The sequence below is a fragment of the Dendrobates tinctorius genome, unplaced genomic scaffold (genome assembly GCF_039654945.1).
Source record: "Dendrobates tinctorius isolate UK_male_01 unplaced genomic scaffold, ASM3965494v1 ptg000202l, whole genome shotgun sequence".
In the NCBI taxonomy this organism is placed as follows: Eukaryota; Metazoa; Chordata; class Amphibia; order Anura; family Dendrobatidae; genus Dendrobates; species Dendrobates tinctorius.
In genome coordinates, this window is record NW_027361869.1 from 7,173,383 (window position 1) to 7,196,060 (window position 22,678).

General features: G+C 43.6%; 1 protein-coding gene across 1 annotated transcript in view; it reads left to right on the forward strand.

The window, feature by feature from the left end:
* Positions 1-22,678, forward strand: part of LOC141057129 (lysine-specific demethylase 8-like) — a 51,978-nt gene that overhangs the window by 619 nt on the left and 28,681 nt on the right. Inside the window, exons 2-3 of the mRNA XM_073553675.1 lie at positions 4,854-4,936; positions 7,617-7,777. Of these exons, the coding sequence (XP_073409776.1) occupies positions 4,854-4,936; positions 7,617-7,777 (244 nt within the window). The remainder of the gene's footprint in view (positions 1-4,853; positions 4,937-7,616; positions 7,778-22,678) is intronic.

Genomic DNA, 22,678 nt, shown 5'->3' on the forward strand with positions numbered 1-22,678 from the left:
ACTCAGATGGGAAGCCTTTGTAAAGAATTATCCCTAATAATTGAGGGTCCCGTCTCTGAAACCCTTTTCCGTTTGAAGAACATAAGTCCCAGAGCAGGCGCTCTTACCATGTGGATCCATGGGGAGTGCGAACTCTTTACATAACAGTAGTCAATATGGATGACCACAGCTATGGCGGAGCCTTTGCAACTTGACTTATCAGCAGCCATGTAAGAGTTGGGGCCCCCAATTTTTTAGGTGGGATGTACTGTGCTGCCATGCCATGAACGCTAGTGATATGATTATTCTTTTCTAACCCCCCCCCCAGAGGCCACTTTCCAAGAGCCAAGTACATTTTTATTTAATTTTTTTAATTTCATGTAATTTTTTTTTATCCGTCAATACAAATATATGAGGGCATGATTTTTTTTGCAGGACAAATTGAAGTTTTAAATGACACCGGAAAAAAAGGAAAAAAAAAAGTGTAATGGTAGCGGAGAGGAAACAAAAAATCCACCATTGGTTTTATTTTTACAGCATTCATTTTGCGGTGATATGATTCTCCGTGTGACTGTGGCGATACCATCCTTCTAAGTGGAATATATTATTTATTTTATTTCTTTTGAAATTTCTGACTTTGTAAGGTTGGATTGTGTCGCCATTTTCTGACCAGTAACTTTTGTTCCTATGGATGGAGCTGCAGGACAACTTGCTTTTTGCGTGACGAGCTGTAATTTTTATGGGTGACATTTTAGGGTACATAAACCATTGTTATCTTTTTTGGGCAGGGACGAGTGCAGCGACTGGCGCTGATTCTGGGTTAAAAGCATTGTGTGATGGGCCGACGTGCGGCTGATCGGAAGCCCGCACACTGTTCAAACTGTTTTAAATGCCGTTGTTGGAAATTAGTAACGGCATTTAAGGGGTTAAACAGCAGCGAACGGAGCTAGTTTGTTCGCTGCTTTTAGCGGCTCGTGGGTGATTAAGGGGTTAAAGGAGCATGCCTATCTGATACATGAAGACCTATGACAACCAGTGGGACCCACAGCTCCGTCCTGAAAAATAAAAGGGCATACAGCTCTAAATAGGTACTATTGCCGCTCAACCGGTTTTCCCGCTGCAGTATTATGGCCACACACTCTGCAGGGGAGCGGAAGCATAGCTTTATTCAAGGGGAAGGGGGCTGCAATTCTCTGCACGGCAAGTGCAGTAACTCCCCTTCATCCTCTTTTGGAGGGGATCTCAGAGGTCCAGCCCCCTTCAATCATAAATAGATGGCATTTTCTGGTATGTCCACTATGACACCCCATGATTTCTAGTTACGTCCTTAGACAACCCTGGATGTAATTGGTCCCCATGGCCATAAACTTTTTTTTTTTTTGAAAAGTTAAATGGTACAGTTGAAAAAATACACGTTTATTAACAGCGTCGGACTGGTGCACCTTGGAACCCAAGAAGGATTTTCTATGGTGTGCCGACTATGTAGCTGCATAAAAATAAATACAAAACCACCAATTGTGCGGTAAAACACGCTAATATCAGGGTATAATATAAGGTAGTACACATCTTAATGATATAGCAGCTGTTGGAGTAGCCCCCTCATAGAATATAATGCAGCCCTCATAAGGTATAATGTAGCCATCCCCATATAATATAATGCAGCCCCACTAATATAGTATAAAGCAGCCACCTCACAGGGTATAATGAAGTTTCTCCCCCCTAGAATATAATGTAGACCTCTCATACACTATAAAGCAGCGCCAGAGAATATAATGTAGCCCCCCTCTATAAAATGTAATGTAGCCCCTTCATATAGTATAATGCAGCCTCCCCATAGATTATAATGTAGCCCCCTCATTGGGTATAATGCAGCCTCCCCATAGCATATAATGTAGCCCCCTCCATAGAATATAATGCAGCCTCCCCATAGAATATAATTGAATATAATGCAGCCCCCCACCATAGAATATAATATAGCCCCCTCATAGGGTATAACGCATCCCCCCCCTCCATAGAATGTAATGTAGCCCCCTCATAGAGTATAATGCAGCCTCCCCCTCCATAGAATATAATGCAGCCCCCCTTCTATAGAATATAATATAGCCCCCTGCACAGTATTATGACCATCAGTACTCACTCACTAGTTTATATAGCAAACAATAGGTTCAATACTCATCTCTCCTCCTCGTTCCCCCCGCTGATCCCGGTCTGTTTCCGTCTCAGCAGCTGTACTGTAGTCTGCCCGACACACAGCGGTTACACGATGAAGGGACGTGATCGCGCATCAGCTGTGTCAGAGGGGAATGATGGGAGAGGGGAGCGTTATCTGACGCGCTCTCCTCCATTATTGCTTTCAGTTGTATTGGCATCTGCCGATATAGTGGAATGCTGGGGAGCAGCAGCGGGTGGCAGGAGGCAGGCGCGTGAAAAGGAGAGAATATTCACTGCTCTTGAGCATCGGGCACAGGCTTTAGCCGCAGCAATCTGCCCCTGTCACCTTTTGCTCCAACGGCAGCGGGTTCTCCTGACTCGTGCCTTATTGCAGCTGTGTAGTGTGCCGCTATTGGAGACAAGCCACTGACTGGGGCAGCGGGGGTCCTAGGCAGCTGCCGACCTTGTATGCCAGCAAATGTCAGTGCCTGGGCCCACCGGAGAATCCTCTTGTTCTCCGATGAGCCAGTCCGAACCTCTTTATTAATTTCAGTTGAGGGATGGGAAAGAAAAAAGGGAAGGGGTTACGGTGCATAAATAAATGGGGTTATCCTGGACTTTCTATTTATTTTTTCTATTGTGAAGCTAAGATCTTGCAGGTAGTTGCTGATTACCTGCCTGTTCAGTCTGCTGGAAATCTTTGCCGTCTCAGAGTGGTCCGTTACCGCTATGAGCCGGCGCCGGGTAGAACAGGCCTGTTACTACTTACACTCATAGTACAAAAAAGAAATGAAACAGACTTTGATAACCCCTTTAATGCAGCATGGTCCAGGCAGAAGTGCCCCCTTGTGGTGTCTTATTTATTTACATCATATTTTCCTTCTCTTCTCAAGACTTAAATTATTTTAATCTTTCATCATAGTTAATATCCCCCATGCCTCTTATCAGTTTTGTGGCTCTTCTTTTTTTACCTTGGCTATTCTTTCTCTGAACTGGCGCTAAAGGCTATGCTCACACATTGTATTTTTTACAGGATTTTTTTTTTTTTTTAATGGAAATTAAGATCTTCACAGTACTAGCAAAAGCTATGAAATCTCAGAAATCTTATGCACACACTTGCTTTTTTTTTTGCCCTGACTCAATTGGAAAACTGCCGCTTTAAAAAAAAAAAAAAATCTGTAGCGTGTCAATTCTTTTTACCATAGAAAGCAACAAGAGAGTGCAAAAAAGACACAACCGTGTGTTTTTGGTGAATAAAACTAACTTTATGAAACATGTACTGTAGACAAATGACAGCTGTAATGTGCAGCAAGAATGCATCAGAAACACACCAAATCCTGCCTTTTGTAAGAAGTGTCTTTGCTGCCAAGAGATCTTATTTTGCCTGCAGAAAGAAAACACAGCAAAAGCATGCGATCATAGTCTAAAACCTAGTAAACTTGTGATATCCTGTCCCTGTCTCGCGAGTCCATGCCCCCTTTAATACATGACAATATAATGCTACTTGACATTGCAAGTTATATAGCCTGTGATCCACAAATAAATCCAGATCCTTCTCTTCCAGTGACTCTCCTAATTTTACTGTCCCATACATTCAGATCCTTCTGTACCAGAGATTCTCCTAGTCTTAAGCTGGAGTCACACATAGCGACTTACCAGCGATCCCGACAACGATATCAACGTGTCAGGATCGCTGGTGAGTCGCTATGTGATCGCTGGTGATCTGTCAGACAGCTTCACCAGCGATTAGCACAGCGACGCCGAGCGCGCGGCATCACTGTGTTCGTTAGAGCTGATGAAATATTCATGTCAAAAATAAATTAAAATAAAAAAATATTGTTATTCTCACCTTCCGACGTCCCGCGCAGCCTTCCCGTCTCTCTCCACGCTCCGGTCCCAGTAATCCTTTGCGAGAATTATCGCGATGACGTCCGTTCTCGCTGGATGGCAAAGTCTCACGGTCATTCTTGCAAAGGATTACTGGGACCGGAGCGTGGAGAGAGGCGGGAAGACTGCGCGGGACGCCGGAAGGTGAGAATAACAATATTTTTTAATTTTTTTTCATTTCACCTGATCGCTGGTCTCCCGCCTGTCACACGCAGCGATGCGTGCTGGCCAGCAGGAGATCAGCGACGAAAAAAATGTCCAGAGGTTTCTTGCAGCGATCAGCGATACCGGCAGGGGGGCTGGTCGCTGATCGCTGTCACACACGGCGATCTCGCTGGTGAGATTGCTGTTGTGTCACAAAAGTTGTGACTAAGCTGTGTGTGACGGGGCCCTTACTCCCTCCTACACCCAAATCCTTCTCTACCAGTGACTCTCCTAATTTTTCTCTCCCCTACATCCAGATCCTTCCCTACCAGTAACTCTTCTAGTTTTACTCCCTTGCACATCCAGATTCTTGTCTACCAGTGACTCACCTAATTTTACCCCCCCCCCATATTGTTAGTGCCCAAGTTCAAAACTTTACATTTCTCCACATTGAATCTCATCTGACAATTGGATGCCCAAAAATCTAGTTTGTCCAAGCAGCTTATGAACATCTTGCATAGATGGCCCTATACCACATAGTGTGATTTGCAAAAATAAAAAGATGACTAATTCTGTCTTCAGGTAAAACTTTTTTTGTTATTTTATTTTCAAGTTTAACTTAAATCTGATCCATCTTGGTGAAACTTTTCATCTGTTTGTTCATTTGCTGATATTTCCTTCCTCTCTTTCAGTCCTGACCCACAGAAGACAGAAACGTCTGAGAGATACTCAAGGGCATCGGGTGGATGTGGAACCAAACGGCCAAATCCCAGAGGTAGTTTTTCTTAGGGTGGTCTCACACGTCCAGATAATTCCGGTACCGGAAAAAACGTTATCGGAGCTGGCCGTGTGTCCATGTGGATATGTGGTACCTCCATGTGGCAACCGTGTGCCACATCAGGACCACACAGGAGGCCACCGGGGAAGAAGTGCTACAGTAAGCGCTGTTCCCCAGCGGCTGGTGCTGAACGCGGCTGTCATTGTTCTCTCCTGCTCTGCTGGCAACAGCGAGCAGGAGAGAAGAATGAATGAAAACCCTGACGTTGGGCCCCCCTCTGTTTGTAAACCAAGCCGGCAAAACTCACAGCGGGGGGCTGCTATTCTGAGGCTTGTAAGAGGCCATTGATCTTGGCCCCCCCAGCATAAAAACAGCAGCCCACAGCTGCCCAGAAAAGGCGCATTTATTAGATGCTCCTCTTCTGGAGCTTTGTCAGGTTCTTCCCACTTGCTCTGTAGTGGTGGCAAATGGGGTCATAAGGGGTTAATATCACCTTTCTATTGTAAGGTGACATTAAGCCCGGATTAGTAATGGAGAGGTGTCAATAAGACACCTCTCCATTACTAATCCTATTTGTAAGAAAAGGGTTAAATAAACACACACAATTAGAGCAAAGTATTTTAATGAAAAAATACACTACACACATTGTTTAAAGCTTTATTATACTCCTAATTCCATATCGACGCCATCGTTCTGTAAAAAAGTGTAAAATAATAAACTAACAATATCCCATACCTGTCCCACAATTAGTCAACATGTATGTCAATACCTGGATAAGAATGAAGTGATTAAACAGAGTCAGCATGGGTTTGTAACTAATAAGTCATGTCAGACTAACTTAATTTCCTTCTATGACGGTATCACTGATTGGGTGGATCAAGGAAATGCTGTAGATATAGTATATCTTGACTTCAGCAAAGCATTTGACAAAGTCTCTCATACAATCCTTATTGAAAAAATGATTAAGTATGGAATGGACAAGGCAACTGTTAGGTGGATTCATAACTGGCTTAGTGATCGGACCCAAAGAGTGGTCGTAAATGGCTGCACATCCAGTTGGAAGAATGTCTCAAGTGGGGTACCACAGGGCTCTGTCCTGGGCCCTGTATTGTTCAACATCTTTATCAACGATTTAGATGAAGGAATTGAGGGTAAACTGATTAAATTTGCTGATGACACAAAGCTAGGAGGGATAGCTAATACTAGAGAAGAGAGAGAGAGGATTCAAAAAGATTTAAATAAACTGGAGAAGTGGGCAGCAACTAACAGAATGGTTTTTAACAGGGAGAAATGCAAAGTACTACATCTGGGCAATAAAAATGGAAAAAACATATATAGAATGGGAGGAATAGGGCTAAGTGACAGCACATGTGAAAAAGACTTGGGTATACTAATAGATCACAGACTGAATATGAGTCAACAGTGTGATGCAGCAGCAAAAAAGGCAAATGCAATTCTAGGATGTATTAACACAAGCATACAGTCTAGATCACGTGAAGTCATTATTTCCCTCTACTCCTCTTTGGTCAGACCTCATCTGGAATATTGTGTCCAGTTTTGGGCACCACATTTTAAAAAAGACATCAACAAACTGGAGCAAGTTCAGAAAAGAGCGACCAGAATGGTGACCGGTCTGCAAACCCTGTCTTATGAGGAAAGGTTGCAGGATTTGGGAATGTTTAGTTTGCAAAAGAGAAGACTGAGAGGAGACTTAATAGCTGTCTACAAATATCTAAAGGGCTGTCACATTGTAGAAGGATCAACTTTATTCTCATTTGCACAAGGAAAGACTAGAAGCAATGGGATGAAACTGAATGGGAGGAGACACAGATTAGATATTAGAAAAAACTTTTTGACAGTTAGAGTGATCAATGAGTGGAACAGGCTGCCACGAGAAGTGGTGAGTTCTCCTTCAATGGAAGTCTTCAAACAGAGGCTGGACAGACATCTGACTGGGATGATTTAGCGAATCCTGCTTTGAGCAGGGGGTTGGACCAGATGGCCCAGGAGGTCCCTTCCAACTCTACGATTCTATGATTCTATGATTCTAAGTCTCATGGCGTAAATCCATCTCAGGGGTTAATCAATTTACTGGCGGAGTGATGCTAATGCGACCGCTCGGACTGTAAACTACTGGGGAATGAATGGTAGCAGACGGCGCATGCTCATTAACTAGCAGTGACGTCAACGCTCATCACTGCGCCCGCTGCTTCCATTTACAGTGTGAACTGTTCTCCGTGTGCCGTGTTCAGCACGTTTTGCGGACTGTGCGCTCCCACAAGCACTGACATGTCTCCATGTTTTACACACAGACCGTGCGTCCGTGAAAACACGCTGACATGTGCAGAGACATTTTCATGTTAATGTGTCTACGTGTGTCAGTGTCTCCGGTACGTGAGGAAACTGTCACTACACGGACCGGAGCCACTGACGTGTGAAACTGACCTTAGAGATTAGACATATTTGTTTGTGAGATGTTGTAGTTTGTTATAACTGTCTCTGTTCCTTCCAGCCAATCACAGATCAGCTTTGATTTTTCTAAATCTGTTTAAAAAAACAAAATGGAAGCTGATCTCTGGTTGCTATGGGAAACGGAGACCATTATAATAAATGAGTCCCAATGTGTGTTTTATAGAAGATGGTGGCGTAACAATCTTATGGTTATTTCTCTGTGCAGAAAATACCCCGTCCACTCTCCCCGGTCCTGTGTGCCGATACCACAATTCCTACAGTGCGCTGCCCCTCACTGGAACACTTCAGGCGCAATTACCTGATACCCCAGAAAGCTGTAATATTGGATGGGGTCATCGATCACTGGCCATGCATGAAGAAATGGAGGTAAGATGGTACATCGGGGTGTAAGGAGCAGGCCCAGCAGCGTAGAGTGCTATGTACATGGCGGGTGTCAATTAACTTGCTCTGAATGCTGCTGTTAACCATTTAGATGCACCTTTAATTTCTGAAAGACGAGTTTAAATCGTTACCATCTGTGTGAGTGGTAGTTCAGACTCTCATCCCCTCCATTCACCCTACCCGCAACCCTGAAAGCCTTTGTCACCGCCATCTTCGGCCTCGTGGGAAGCCCTGTCTGCGGTGGGGTTATAGGAGACCAGTAGTTTCCAAGTGTACTGAAAAGCAGGGCTGTGGAGTCGGTAAACCAAACCTGCGACTCCGACTCCTCAATTTCCCTTACACCGACTCTGACTCCGACTCCCACATATATTGCTTGTATTTAAGTGAAAAATTTATTGTAGTACAATGTGAACATCAGACATTTAATCATTTTTATGATACAATGATCAAGATATTTAGATAGAACATAATATATATTTATTAGAATACAACTTTAGAACACAAAAAACGAATACATTGTAAATATGCAATACACTATGTAATATCGATTTTATACATAAAATATATATATATATATATATATATATATATATATAGAGAGAGAGAGAGAGAGAGAGAGAGAAACAGAATGCAGCAGCACATGTACGTGAATTCAGGCCATGTGAAAACACAGAAAAACATTATAACGATTCAATTTAGATAATCCTCAAAAATATTTTGTTCAAAAAAACATTTTTTTTACTTAAAGTAATATAAAAATGAAGGTTCTTAGTGCACAAATTGGCCAATTCATGTAAGCCCATCAACCACGGCAAGGTGACCTCCCCTGATGGGTCCCTGCTCTTCCGTACATAAGCCACTTCTGGGCCACCAGCCTACAATTTTGGACAAACATGTCACTACCGGGCTAAGCCTACAATTTATGGGCAGGTATAGCTGATTGCGGCCACCTGCAAGGCCAATGGGAGGGGTGCAAGATCAGGCTAGAGGCAGCTAGCATCCAGCAACTAAATAGAAAAAAAAAAAACCTGACCAGCACCTCCTATTGTGAACATGTGCAAGCTGCAAAAACTGCACAATATAGAGAAAAAGGCTGGTGGCCCAGAAGTGGCTTATGTACGGTAGAGCAGGGACCCATCAGGGGAGGTCACCTTGCCGTGGTTGGTGGGCTTACATGAATTGACCAATTTGTGCACTAAGAACCTTCATTTTTATATTACTGTAAATAAAAAAAAAAAAAAATGGTTTTTGAAAAAAATATTTTTGAGGATTATTATCTAAATTGAATGGTTATAATGTTTTTCAGTGTTTTCACATGGCCTAGATTCATGTACATGTGCTGCTGTATTCTTTTTCTCTATATTGTGCAGTTTTTGCAGCTTGCACGTGTTCACACTAGGAGGTGCTGGTCAGTATATATATATATATATATGTATGTATGTATGTATGTATAATATATATATATATTATACACACACAGTGGCATGCAAAAGTTTACGCACCCCTGGTCAAAATTACTGTTATTGTGAACAGTTAAGCAAGTTGAAGATAAAATGATCTCTAAAAGGCCTAAAGTTAAAGATGACACATTTGTTTTGTATTTTAGGCTAAAAAGTAATACACATTAGTAATTTTTAAAATGTGAAAAAATGACAAACGAAAAATGGTCCGATGCTAAAGTTTGGGCACCTTTGGAGATTTGTGTGCTCAGATAACTTTGACCAAGGTTTCTGACCTTAATTAGCCTGTAAGGGATATGGCTTGTTCACCCTCAATGTTAGGAAAGGCCAGCTGATGCAGATTCCACAGGTTTAGAAACACATAGCCTCCTCCAACCTTGTGCGAAAAAACAGCCACCATGGGTTCTTTTAAGCAGCTGCCTAGCACTCTGAAAATGAAAATGGTGGAGGCCCACAAAGCAGGAGAAGGCTATAAGAAGATAGCAAAGCGTTTTCAAAACAGTGGAGGTCAAGATAAGGTCTGGAAGGCCAAGCAAAATTTCAGAGAGAGCTGCTTGTAGGATTGCTAGAAAGGCATATCAGAACCCCCACTTCACTGCAAAAGACCTTCAGAAAGATTTAGCAGATTCTGGAGTTGTGGTAATTGTTCTACTGTTCAGAGGCACCTTATCAAATATGGCCTTCATGGAAGAGTCATCAGAAGAAAACCTCTCCTGCACCCTCACCATACAATTTAGCATCAGAAGTATGCAAAAGAACATCTAAACAAGCCCAATGCATTTTAGAAACAAGTCCTGTGAATCGTTGAAGTTAAAATAAAACTCTTTGGTCGCAATGATCAAAGGTATGTGCAGAGAAAAAATTGCATAGAATTTCAGGAAAAGAACATCTCTCCAACCATTAAGCATGGGGATGGATCAATCATGCTTTGGAGTTGTGTTGCAGACAATGGCACAGGGAGCATTTCACAGGTAGAGGGAAAAATGGCATCAATAACAAATTCTTGATGCAAACATAACACCATGTGTAAAAAAAAAAGCTGAATTTGAAAACAGGATGGCTTCTACAAATGGATAATGATCACACACATCAAAATCCACAATAGACTACCTCAAAAGGCGATAGCTAGAGGTTTTTCTATGGCCCTCACAGTCCCCCGATTCGATCATCATTGAAAATCTGTGGCTAGCCCTCAAAATAGCAGTGCATGCAAGACGACCCAGGAATCTCACAGAAATGGAAGAATTTTCCAAGGAAGAATGGATGAAAATCCATCAAACAAGAATTGAAAGACTCTTGGCTGGCTACTAAAAGCGTTTACAAGCTGTGATATTTTTAAAAGGGAGTGCTACTAGGTACTAACTATGCAGGATGCCCAAACTTTTGCATTGGCCTATTTTCCTTATTGTAATTTTTAAAATGTAAAAAATGACAATATATAATTTTTTTGGCCTAAAATACAGAGAAAATGTGTCATCTTTAACTTTAGCCCTTTTAGAGATCATTCCATCTTCAACTTGCTTAACTGGTTACAATAACAGTAATTTTGACCAGGGATGCCCAAACTTTTAAATGCCACTGTGTGTGTGTGTGTGTGTGTGTGTGTGTGTGTGTGTGTGTGTGTGTGTGTGTGTGTATATATATATATATATATATATATATATATATATATATATATATATATATATATATATATATATTATATACACACACACACACACTATTTAATAAACTATATAAGTGGCAAAAAAACAGTTTTCAACAAAAACATACTAAATAACATTTGTGCAGTCTATTAATTTTTTCTAAGACATAGAATTGCCTCCATCAGATCCTCCTTCATAGATGACCTCAAATCTGACCTAATAATTTTAAGGCTAGAGAACAACCTCTCTACAGTAACTTGGGTTGGAGGCAAAGCCGTAACCACATGGACAACATCTCTAACAATTTACGGGTATAAAGGAATTGCCTTATGCACAGTCAGTTTTGATGAAACATTTTGCTGAAATATGGTCAATCTGCTTGCTATAGGAGACGGAGTGAAATCTTTTTCCTTGCGGCAACGCTTTGGCTGCTCCATGTCATCAAAATACATGCCAAAGTCAAACTCCTCATCTGATGAGAACATATGGCAGCAGTAGCACTCTCAGGACCCAAGTCCTCTTGCGCCTGGCAGTCCTCCTGTAGGCCACTCTTCCTAACTGCTACCTCAGTCAGAGCTTCTTTTCCTTTAGTAAGCTGTTGATCATCAAGCAATATACGATAACTTGGGTCCACATAAACAGCTGCCAGAAAAAAATTATTTTCCAACAGCTGTGTCTGTCTCCATTTCATTGAAGCAGAAATGCCATCTGCGATTAAACCTCCTCTTTGGGACAGGCAAAATAGCAAGTTCTTCCACTCCCTTATGAAAATGCCAGGAGTTAAATCCTCAGCTTGTAATTTTTTAGTCACGGTAAATAGGTGATTAAGCAATTCCTTCAATTCAGCCACCTGTGTCCATTGACCTTCATTTAGGGTTACCTGAGGGTTCGCCATATCTATAAGAAACGGTTTTAGTTCAAGCAATCGCTCAATCATTAAATAAGTGCTGCCGCACTGAGTGGCTTGATCGACAATTGCCCCTTTCCCAACACGTCTCCTCAAAATGGAATTTTCCAATCAGATTTCCAGCATGTCCCTCTTGCAGACTATCTCTTATTGCCAGCTGCAGCGTGTGCACAACTTTCTCACTTTCTCCAGCTCGGGGCCCAGGAATCAGATCCTGTGCAGGGCAGGCACCCCTCCTCTCTCTGGTGAAGACGGCAGAAGACAGGACAGAGGAGGGGAGATTGCCCCCTGCAGTCTGGAGCCGGTGCAGGACGGGAGCACTGCAGCATACAAGTGAGTTTTGATAGGTTCCCCCCCGCCCCTCGATGGCTACGGCCATGATTCACACACAGCGTGTTTGCGGATCCGTTTTTTGCAGTAAAATGCAGTGACTGGGCATCCCAGCAAAGTCAATGGGTTTCAAGATATGACATTCAGACACATCGTTTTGTGAGGATCCGTTTTTGGGCTGAATGAGCATGTCAGTTTGGGTGGCGTTTTTCTAATCTGCTTTTGCTATTGAAAAACATTATCTATGAGCTCAAAAACCTTTCAGGTGATAAGTTTTTTTTGAAAATCTGATCTGCTTTTGCAGCTGAAAAACGTATCCTCAAAAAACGCTGTGTGTGAATGTAGCCTTAGATCAGGAATAGAACAGCCATTCATAGGATATTTCATAACTTTCCCAAATTCCTATGAAAAAATATTCAGCACATTCTGCACTGAATTACTGTACCCAATTTATTATATACTAGCTGAAGAGCCCGGCGTTGCCTGGGCATAGTAACTAACTGTGGTTAGTTATAGCAAATTATAATGATTATATTGCACATAAAAACATTTCACATCATATATTCAACACTACAGATTTGCAACACAAATTAACTAAATGATTACCCAATTATTGACAGTATTTTTTTTCAACTCATTCAAGAGCCTTTTGATAAACGTGTATCTGTGTATCTAACCCTATCCTGTGTGATAATGTCTGCTGAGAGGTGTGTACCTAATCCTCTCCTGTGTGATACTTTCTGCTGAGCTGTGTATCTAATCCTATCATGTGTGTTACTGACTGCTCAGCCGTGTATCTAATCCTTTCCTGTGATACTGACTGCTGAGCCGTGTATCTAATCCTATCCTGTGTGATACCGTCTGCCGAGCCGTGTATCTAACCCTATCCTGTGTGATACTGACTGCAGAGCTGTGTATCTAATCCTGTCCTGTGTGATACTGACTGCTGAGCCATGTGTCTAATCCTCTCCTGTGTGATACTGACTGCTGAGCTGTATATCTAATCCTATCCTGTGTGATACTAGGCTCCCCCTGCAGTCTGTGTCAGAGGGTGGTCTGTGTTGGCACGGTAATAAATTGTGTTATTTCCAGCTTTACAGAAGGACGATAACACCATAGAAATGTTAAGAATAATAGGCAAAATTGTTTGGAGAATTGGAACGCGCTGGGTTAAAATTTCGCCTCACAACATAGCCTGTGACGCTCTCGGGGTCCAGACGTGTGACTGTGCCAAATTTTGCGGCTGTAGCTGCGACGGTGCGGATGCCAATCCCGGACATACACACATACATACACTTTTTTTTCTTTCCCCATGACAGCACCGCAGACATGAGAGATGGTATCTGCCCCCAGGAAACAGGAAACCTGTAGCAGAGACATAAGAAGGGGGCGGCACCTCTCTTCCTCAGTTTGGTTTCCTGTTTCCCGCAGGCGGATGCCGGTTGCAGAGTCCGTACCTCCGGAGGGATCCCCCTCTGATGTCGTCCGGTCAGGAGGCCGAATTCCGCGGGGAGAGGCAGCGAGGCGTGGTGGCGCGCGCCTGTCAGACCAGCTCGGTGGGCGCTGTGAGTGGTGTCCTCCTCGTGAGACTCCCTGGTGGCCGCTCCAGTGGGAGGCTGGGCTGGGGGAGGCGTGGCCACCATGACGCTGGCGCCGACTGAGTGGCGACGGCTTCTGGGGTCTCACCGGAAGTGACGTCACACGACGGGGGAGCGGTGTACTGGGCTCTTCCGGGCGGGAGCAGTCCCAGAAGCGCGCACCGCTCCTCCATAAAAAGGAGGCAAGGCAGGTGCCACTGGTCCCTGAGAGGCTGCACACAGGCTTCGGAGTTGTAGAGCCAGATCAGCAGCGGAGCGCAGATATGGATCCTGAAGGCGAGATGCGCGCGCAGGAGGAAGAGCCACCTGCTACCGGGGTACCCAGAGGGCCAGGTGAGTGCCTTTTGTAAGGCAGCACAATATATTAACAACTGCCCTATGTATGTATTCTGTAGGGAAAGGCCACATCAAAGCACAACAAGGAATCTGCATTATGCAAAACGGCACTAGCTAAATCTTATGAGAAGCGACTTTGTCGCTCGTGCATTAAAAAAAACAGTGGCCGAAGAGTCACCATCCCTGCTCCAGAGCATTAAAACTATGATCCGGGATCAAGTAAAGTCGACGGTAAAAGATGAATTAAAGGAGCAGACTACACTTGGCTCCGATATAACTACTGCTTCACCCCCGCCCCCACCTCCTCCTCTCCCTCCCACAGAAATAACTACAGACATAGAGTCTGAGGAAGAACAAGGGGAGATAGGGCCCTCGGACTCGGACCTAGACTCCTCGGACGAGGAAAATGGTCGTCCATATTTCCTTTCTGAGGACATTGGGAAATTACTAAAGCTTGTAAGGTCCACAATGGGACTTCAAACACCAAAAGAGCCAAAGTCAACTCAAGATGCTATGTTTAGCAATCTTGACGGGACAATACAAAGGTTTTTTCCTTCCATGATAACCTGTTAAATTTGATCAAGAGGGAATGGAAGAAACCCAACAAAAAAATGTCCATACCGCAGGCGCTCAAACGTAAATACCCGTTTGATGAGGAGGTATGCGATAAATGGGAAAAAGCTCCCAGGCTAGATGCCGCCATTGCTAGTACATCCAGGGGAATAGCATTGCCATTTGAGGACATGGGCACCTTAAAAGATCCCCTTGACAAGAAAGCAGACGCTTTTCTAAAATCTGCTTGGGAAGCATTGGCTTAGTCATTTAAGCCGGGGGGTGGCTGCCACTTGTACAGCGCACGCTATGGTCAAGTGGTTAGACGAATTAAGTGACCAAATTAAGAATAAATGCCCTAGGGAGACACTACTGGAGGCAATACCTTCCCTACAGAAGGCAGCGGGATTCCTGGCTGATGCCGCAGTAGATTCTGTCCGAGGTGCCGCCCGTGCATGCGCCCTTTCAAATTCAGACCGCAGAGCACTTTGGTTAAAGAACTAGTCGGCAGACTTCCAGTCAAAGGTTAAACTCTGCGCCGTCCCTTGTGAGGGTCAATACCTGTTTGGGAAAGCATTGGACGAAATTTTAGAAAAAGTGTCAGATAAGAAAAAACGGTTTCCACTCCCCTTCCCTAGGCGTCGGTGGACTGAAGCTCGCTCGTCCTTTCGTGGAGCAGGGAACAGAGGGAGCCGAGGGCGGCCAGACGATAGAACCACGCGGGGCAGACCCTGGAGGGGAGAAGAGAAAGGATTCCCCTTTAGTAAAACCACACCGAGACCCGATACTAAGCAATGACGCCAGGGCGGTTGGGGGAAGGCTTCGGTTCTTTGTCCATCAATGGGTAGCATTGCCCGCCTCAAAGTGGGTAACCGACCTGTTAGCCGAGGGCCTATGACTAAGTTTTCTAAGCCTTCCACCTCAAAGAGTAAAAGTGACCCGGGTAGCCAAAAAGAATCAGGCCACGCTAGAAAAGGAGATTCAACTCCTCATGCAAAAGGAGGTACTAATAAAAGTACCGTGTTATCAAGTAGGGAGAGGATTGTACAGCACTCTGTTCCTCACGCCAAAACCAGATGGGTCACTAAGAACAATATTCAATCTCAAAGCCCTGAATCAATACATCAGAACAGAGAAATTCAAAATGGAGACCATGGGGTCAGCAGTGAAGCTACTCGACCCGGGTTGCTACATGGCAGTAATAGATCTTACCGACGCCTATTACCATGTCCCAATATGGGGGGGAACACCAACAATATCTAAGATTGGTAGTAGAGATTGCTAAAGTCCCCACTCATCTACAGTACCAGTGCCTACCCTTCAGGGTATCAGTGGCCCCTCGTATATTTACAAAAATCGTCGGGGAAGTAGCGTCCTTTATAAGAAGGGAAAATGTCCTGTTGGCACCCTATCTAGACAATTTCCTCGTCATAGCAAACGACAAGCAAAATTGCAAAAATGCAGTTAAAAAGGTCCTGGAAATATTAACCAGGTTAGGCTGGATGATCAATCTAAAAAAATCCAAATTAACTCCAGTGCAGTCACAAGAATTCCTTGGAATTCAATTGGACTCATTAAAACAGCAGTGCATTCTTCCAGAAAGGAAAGTTGGGGCTATCCAACAAAAAATACCAAGGATACAATCCGGTCGAGCCATATCAGTAAGAGAGGCAATGTCGGTCCTGGGCACGTTAACAGCAACAATCCCAGCGGTCCGGTGGGCACAAGCCCATACGAGAGAACTACAGTGGCAGATCCTATCCGAACAGGAGAAGGGTCCTTCCAATTTAAATCGGGAGATCATTCTCTCACCTCAAGTGCAGGAGTAATTAAAATGGTGGCTGAGCACTGAAAACTTAAACAGATCAGTGCCCTGGACTACTCAAAACTTGGTGGTACTGACCACGGACGCAAGTCCGAGTGGTTGGGGGGCACACATAGAGAAACGAACCCTACAGGGCCAGTGGGAACCCAGAATGAGGGATGCATCCTCAAATCTAAAAGAACTGGCGGCTGTGAGGCGAGCCCTTCCCCTAGTAAAGCGAGAAGTGCAAGGGAGACATGTCACCATATTATCCGACAACAACACGGTCATAGCATACATAAACAGACAAGGGGGTACAAGGTCGGCAACCCTTATGGCAGAGGCCAGGGAATTATTCACATGGGCTTATTGGGTACACATTTAAAGGGGGCAGACAATTATTTGGCCGACTATTTAAGCCGTCATGTACTACATCAGGGAGAATGGTCCCTAAGTCAAAAAATATTTGGGGAAATCTGCGCTGCCTGGGGCACACCAGAAGTAGACCTGTCTGCTACCAGGGAAAATCGAAAAGTGGACAGGTTCTACTCCCTAAATCCAAGAGAGCAACCAGAGGGGGTGGATTCGCTACTACACCGGTGGAAATTTCATCTGGCCTATGCATTCCCCCCCATTTCCATTGATTCCAGTAGTCTTGAAAAAGAACAGACAGGACAAAGCTCGAATAATCCTGGTTGCGCCCTTCTGGCCGAAAAGGGCATGTTCACATGGCTCAGATGCATGTCTATCTCGGACCAATGGATCCTCCCAGATACCCCGAATCTGCTATACCAGGGCCTAGTAGAACACCCCAGGGTTCACAGGCTGCACCTCACTGCGTGGAACTTGAGAGGGGACTCCTTCTAGCAAAAGGGTTCTCAGTCCCGTTAGTAACCACCCTGCTCGCTAGCAGAAAGGAGGTAACTTCACGTAAATACCAAAAAATTTGGGAAAAATTCTTGCAGTTCACGGGCCGACAATGGACTGGGGCAGCCCAGAAAATACCAATAAAAGAGATCCTAGAGTTCCTCCAGAAAGGACTGGATAAAGGTCTATCCACAAGCACAAGTTTAGGTATCGGCCCTGGGTGCGTTGTTTGATCAAAAACTGGCTGATCACCCATGGATCTATAGATTCATTCGGGCCTCCTTTACATCCAGGCCCACAAAATTAACATCTAAGGTATCTCCCTGGGATCTAAATTTAGTATTAAGGGCACTGACAGCATCTCCATATGAGCCTATTGCTTCCATCTCAATAAAGGTGCTAACGCTAAAAACAGTACTCCTGGTGGCCCTAACCTCATCTCGTCGTGTCTGCGAGCTGCAGGCAATATCTGTAAATCCACCATATACCACCTTTTTGGATGATAGAGTGATCATAAAAACTGATCCAGCCTTCCTACCGAAGGTAAATTCCAAATTCCACAGGGAGCAGGAGATAATTTTGCCCTCGTTTTGTCCAAACCCCAAATCCCAGGGAGAGAAAACCTTCCATTGCTTAGATGTCAGACGTTGCCTGCTTCAATATATAGAAGCCTCAAAATCATGGCGACAGTCTTCAGCCCTTTTTGTCTCCTTTCAGGGGACAAACAGGGGTAAGAAAGTTTCAAAATCAACAATTGCGCGATGGCTACGTATGGGTTTTGCACTGGCTTATTCTTCTTTAGATCAGACTCCCCCACTGGGTGTAACAGCTCACTCTACAAGAGCCATAGCCACGTCCTGGGCTGAAAGGGCAAATGCTTCGGTTGAGCAAATCTGTAAAGCAGCAGTATGGTCCTCACCATCCACTTTCTTCCGACACCTATAGACTAGACCTAGGGCCCTCAAATCTGGCCTTTGGGAGAAAAGTGTTGTCTGCTGTTTTCCCACCCTAGGAGTCTATTCTATCTTTCCTCTCATGTCTGCGGTGCTGTCATGGGGAAGGGAAAAAATGATGATTACTCACCGGTAGAGTTGAGCGATACCGTCCGATACTTCAAAGTATCGTATCGGATGGTATCGGCCGATCTTTAAAAAAAGTATCGGTATCGCCGATTCCGATACCGGAAGTCCCATTCAAGTCTATGGGACTTCCGGTATCGGAATAAGAAAAACCCTTTCCTGCCCTTGTACAGCCTCTCTGGGGTCTGTACGGGCCTTTCGGGGGGCTGTGCCGGCCTGCCAGGGGGTCTGTGCAGGCTCCGGTGGTCTGTGCCGGCCTGCCGGTGGTCTGTGCAGGCTCCGGGGGGCTGTGCCGGCCTGCCGGGGGGCTGTGCCGGCCTGCCGGGGGGCTGTGCCGGCCTGCCGGTGGTCTGTGCAGGCTCCGGGGGTCTGTGCAGGCATCGTCCGATGGGACTACAAGTCCCATCGGGCGATGCCTGCTACCATGACAGTGATTGACACATTAGCCAATGATGGGACAGTAGTAGTCCCATCATCCGGCTAATGTGTTAAATGTAAAAAAAAAAAAAAAAAAAATTACATGCTACATACATACAACATGCATACTACATACATGCTACATTCATACTACATACTACATACATGCTACATTCATACTACATGCAACATACATACTACATATATACTACATGCATGCTACATACATACTGCATGCTACATACATACCACATATATACTACATACATACTACATGCATGCTACATGCATGCTACATGCTACATACATAACACATATATACTACATGCATGCTACATACATACTACATGCTACATACTACATATATACTACATGCATGCTACATACTACATGCTACATACATACTACATATATACTACATGCATGCTACATACATACTGCATGCTACATACATACTACATACATACTACATACATACTACATGCTACATACATACTACATATATACTACATACATACTACATACATACTACATGCTACATACATACCACATATATACTACATACATACTACATGCATGCTACATGCATGCTACATGCTACATACATAACACATATATACTACATGCATGCTACATACATACTACATGCTACATACTACATATATACTACATGCATGCTACATACTACATGCTACATACATACTACATATATACTACATGCATGCTACATACATACTGCATGCTACATACATACTACATACATACTACATACATACTACATGCTACATACATACTACATATATACTACATGCATGCTACATACATACTGCATGCTACATACATACCACATATATACTACATACATACTACATGCATGCTACATGCATGCTACATGCTACATACATAACACATATATACTACATACATACTACATGCTACATACTACATATATACTACATGCATGCTACATACTACATGCTACATACATACTACATATATACTACATGCATGCTACATACATACTGCATGCTACATACATACTACATACATACTACATACATACTACATGCTACATACATACTACATATATACTACATACATACTACATACATACTACATGCATGCTACATGCATGCTACATACATACCACATACATAACACATATATACTACATGCATGCTACATACATACTACATGCTACATACATACCATATACATACTACATGCATGCTACATACATACTACATGCATGCTACATATATACTACATGCATGCTACATACATACTACATGCTACATACATACTACATATATACTACATGCATGCTACATACATACTACATGCTACATACATACTACATATATACTACATGCATGCTACATACATACTGCATGCTACATGCATGCTACATACATACTACATACATACTACATGCTACATACATACCACATATATACTACATACATACAATACATTCATACAATACATACATAGACATACAGTACATATAACATAGAGTAACATACTTACCAATACTTGTCACATTGTTCCCCGAAGCCATTGTCTTTCCGGAATAAATATTAACATAACAAACCACAAAAATACTCACCCACGATCCGAAGCAGTCCACGAGTGTGTCCCACGACGATCTTGGGTAGAGAACTGCAGCATCAGATGATGCTGCCGTTCTCTACGGGCTGCAGGAATCCAATGACGGAAGGTAGGTATCCTTCCGCACTGTATTCCTCCGCCACTTAAAAAAAAAAAAAGTCCCTAGTCTCACTTTATGCCATTGCTGTGTGGGAAATTCCCACGCAGCAATGGCATAAAGTGAGACTAGGGACTTTTTTTTTTTTAAGTGGCGGAGGAATACAGTGCGGAAGGATACCTACCTTCCGTCATTGGATTCCTGCAGCCCGTAGAGAACGGCAGCATCATCTGATGCTGCAGTTCTCTACCCAAGATCGTCGTGGGACACACTCGTGGACTGCTTCGGATCGTGGGTGAGTATTTTTGTGGTTTGTTATGTTAATATTTATTCCGGAAAGACAATGGCTTCGGGGAACAATGTGACAAGTATTGGTAAGTATGTTACTCTATGTTATTTGCACTGTATGTCTATGTATGTATTGTATGTATGTAGTATATATGTGGTATGTATGTAGTATGTATGTAGCATGCATGTAGTATATATGTAGTATGTATGTAGCATGCATGTAGTATATATGTAGCATGTATGTAGTATGTATGTGGTATGTATGTAGCATGTAGTATGTATGTAGCATGCATGTAGCATGCATGTAGTATGTATGTAGCATGCATGTAGTATGTATGTAGTATGTATGTAGCATGCATGTAGTATGTATGTAGTATGTATGTAGTATGTATGTAGCATGCAGTATGTATGTAGCATGTATGTAGTATGTATGTAGTATATATGTAGTATGTATGTAGCATGTAGTATGTATGTAGCATGTAGTATGTATGTAGCATGCATGTAGTATATATGTAGTATGCATGTAGCATGCATGTAGTATGTATGTAGTATGTATGTAGTATGTATGTAGCATGCAGTATGTATGTAGCATGTATGTAGTATGTATGTAGTATGTATGTAGCATGCATGTAGTATGTATGTAGCATGTAGTATGTATGTAGCATGCATGTAGTATGTATGTAGCATGTATGTAGTATGTATGTAGTATATATGTAGTATGTATGTAGCATGTAGTATGTATGTAGCATGCATGTAGTATGTATGTAGTATTTTTTTTTTTTTTTTTAACATTTAACACATTAGCCGGATGATGGGACTACTACTGTCCCATCATTGGCTAATGTGTCAATCACTGTCATGGTAGCAGGCATCGCCCGATGGGACTTGTAGTCCCATCGGACGATGCTTGCACAGACCCCCGGACATCAGCACAGCCCCCCGGCAGGCCGGCACAGCCCCCCGGCAGGCCGGTACAGACCCCCACAGGGTGCACAGACCACCGGCAGGCCGGCACAGCCCCCCGGCAGGCCGGCAGAGACCCCGGGCAGTCCACACTGCCCCCCGGCAGGCCGGCACAGCCCCCCGGCAGGCCGGCAGAGACCCCCGGAAGGCCCGAAATGACGGCGCATCATGATGCGCACACACCGCGCATCATGATGACGTCAGGCCGTCAATCAACTGAACTTCCGATTCCGATGCCGAATTCCGATATTGAAAAAATATCGGAAGTCGGTATCGGAATTCCGATACAGCAAGTATCGGCCGATACCCGATACTTGCGGTATCGGAATGTTCAACACTACTCACCGGTAATTTGATTTTCCAGAGCCATGACAGCTCCGCATTGATCCTGCCCTATCTTGGTGATGGTTGTGTGGTGCACCAGAAAATTTAAAATTGTATCTGGATATGTAAATCTATGTGGAAAAAATATATTAAGGAAATAAATAAATAATAAAGGAAAAAGATGGTGAATATTAGTGACACTGTTATATAACATGTATGTAAACTAATAAGGCAGTTACCCTTGCATACTCTGAAACAAACTGAGGAAGAGAGGTGCCCCCCCCCTTCTTATGTCTCTGCTACAGGTTTTCTGTTTCCTGGGGGGGGATACCATCTCTCATGTCTGCGGTGCTGTCATGGCTCTGGAAAATCAGATTACCAGTAAGTAATTATCATTTTTCCCGATTATGTACATAGGGGTAAAATTGTTTGGTGAATTGGAACGTGCGGGGTTAAAATTTCGCGTCACAACATAGCAGATCCCAATCCCGGACATACACACACACACTCATTGAGCTTTATATATTAGATTTTAGGAGTCGGTCCATTTTATACCGACTCCGACTCCACCAAAATGAGCACGACTCCGACTCCACAGCCCTGCTGA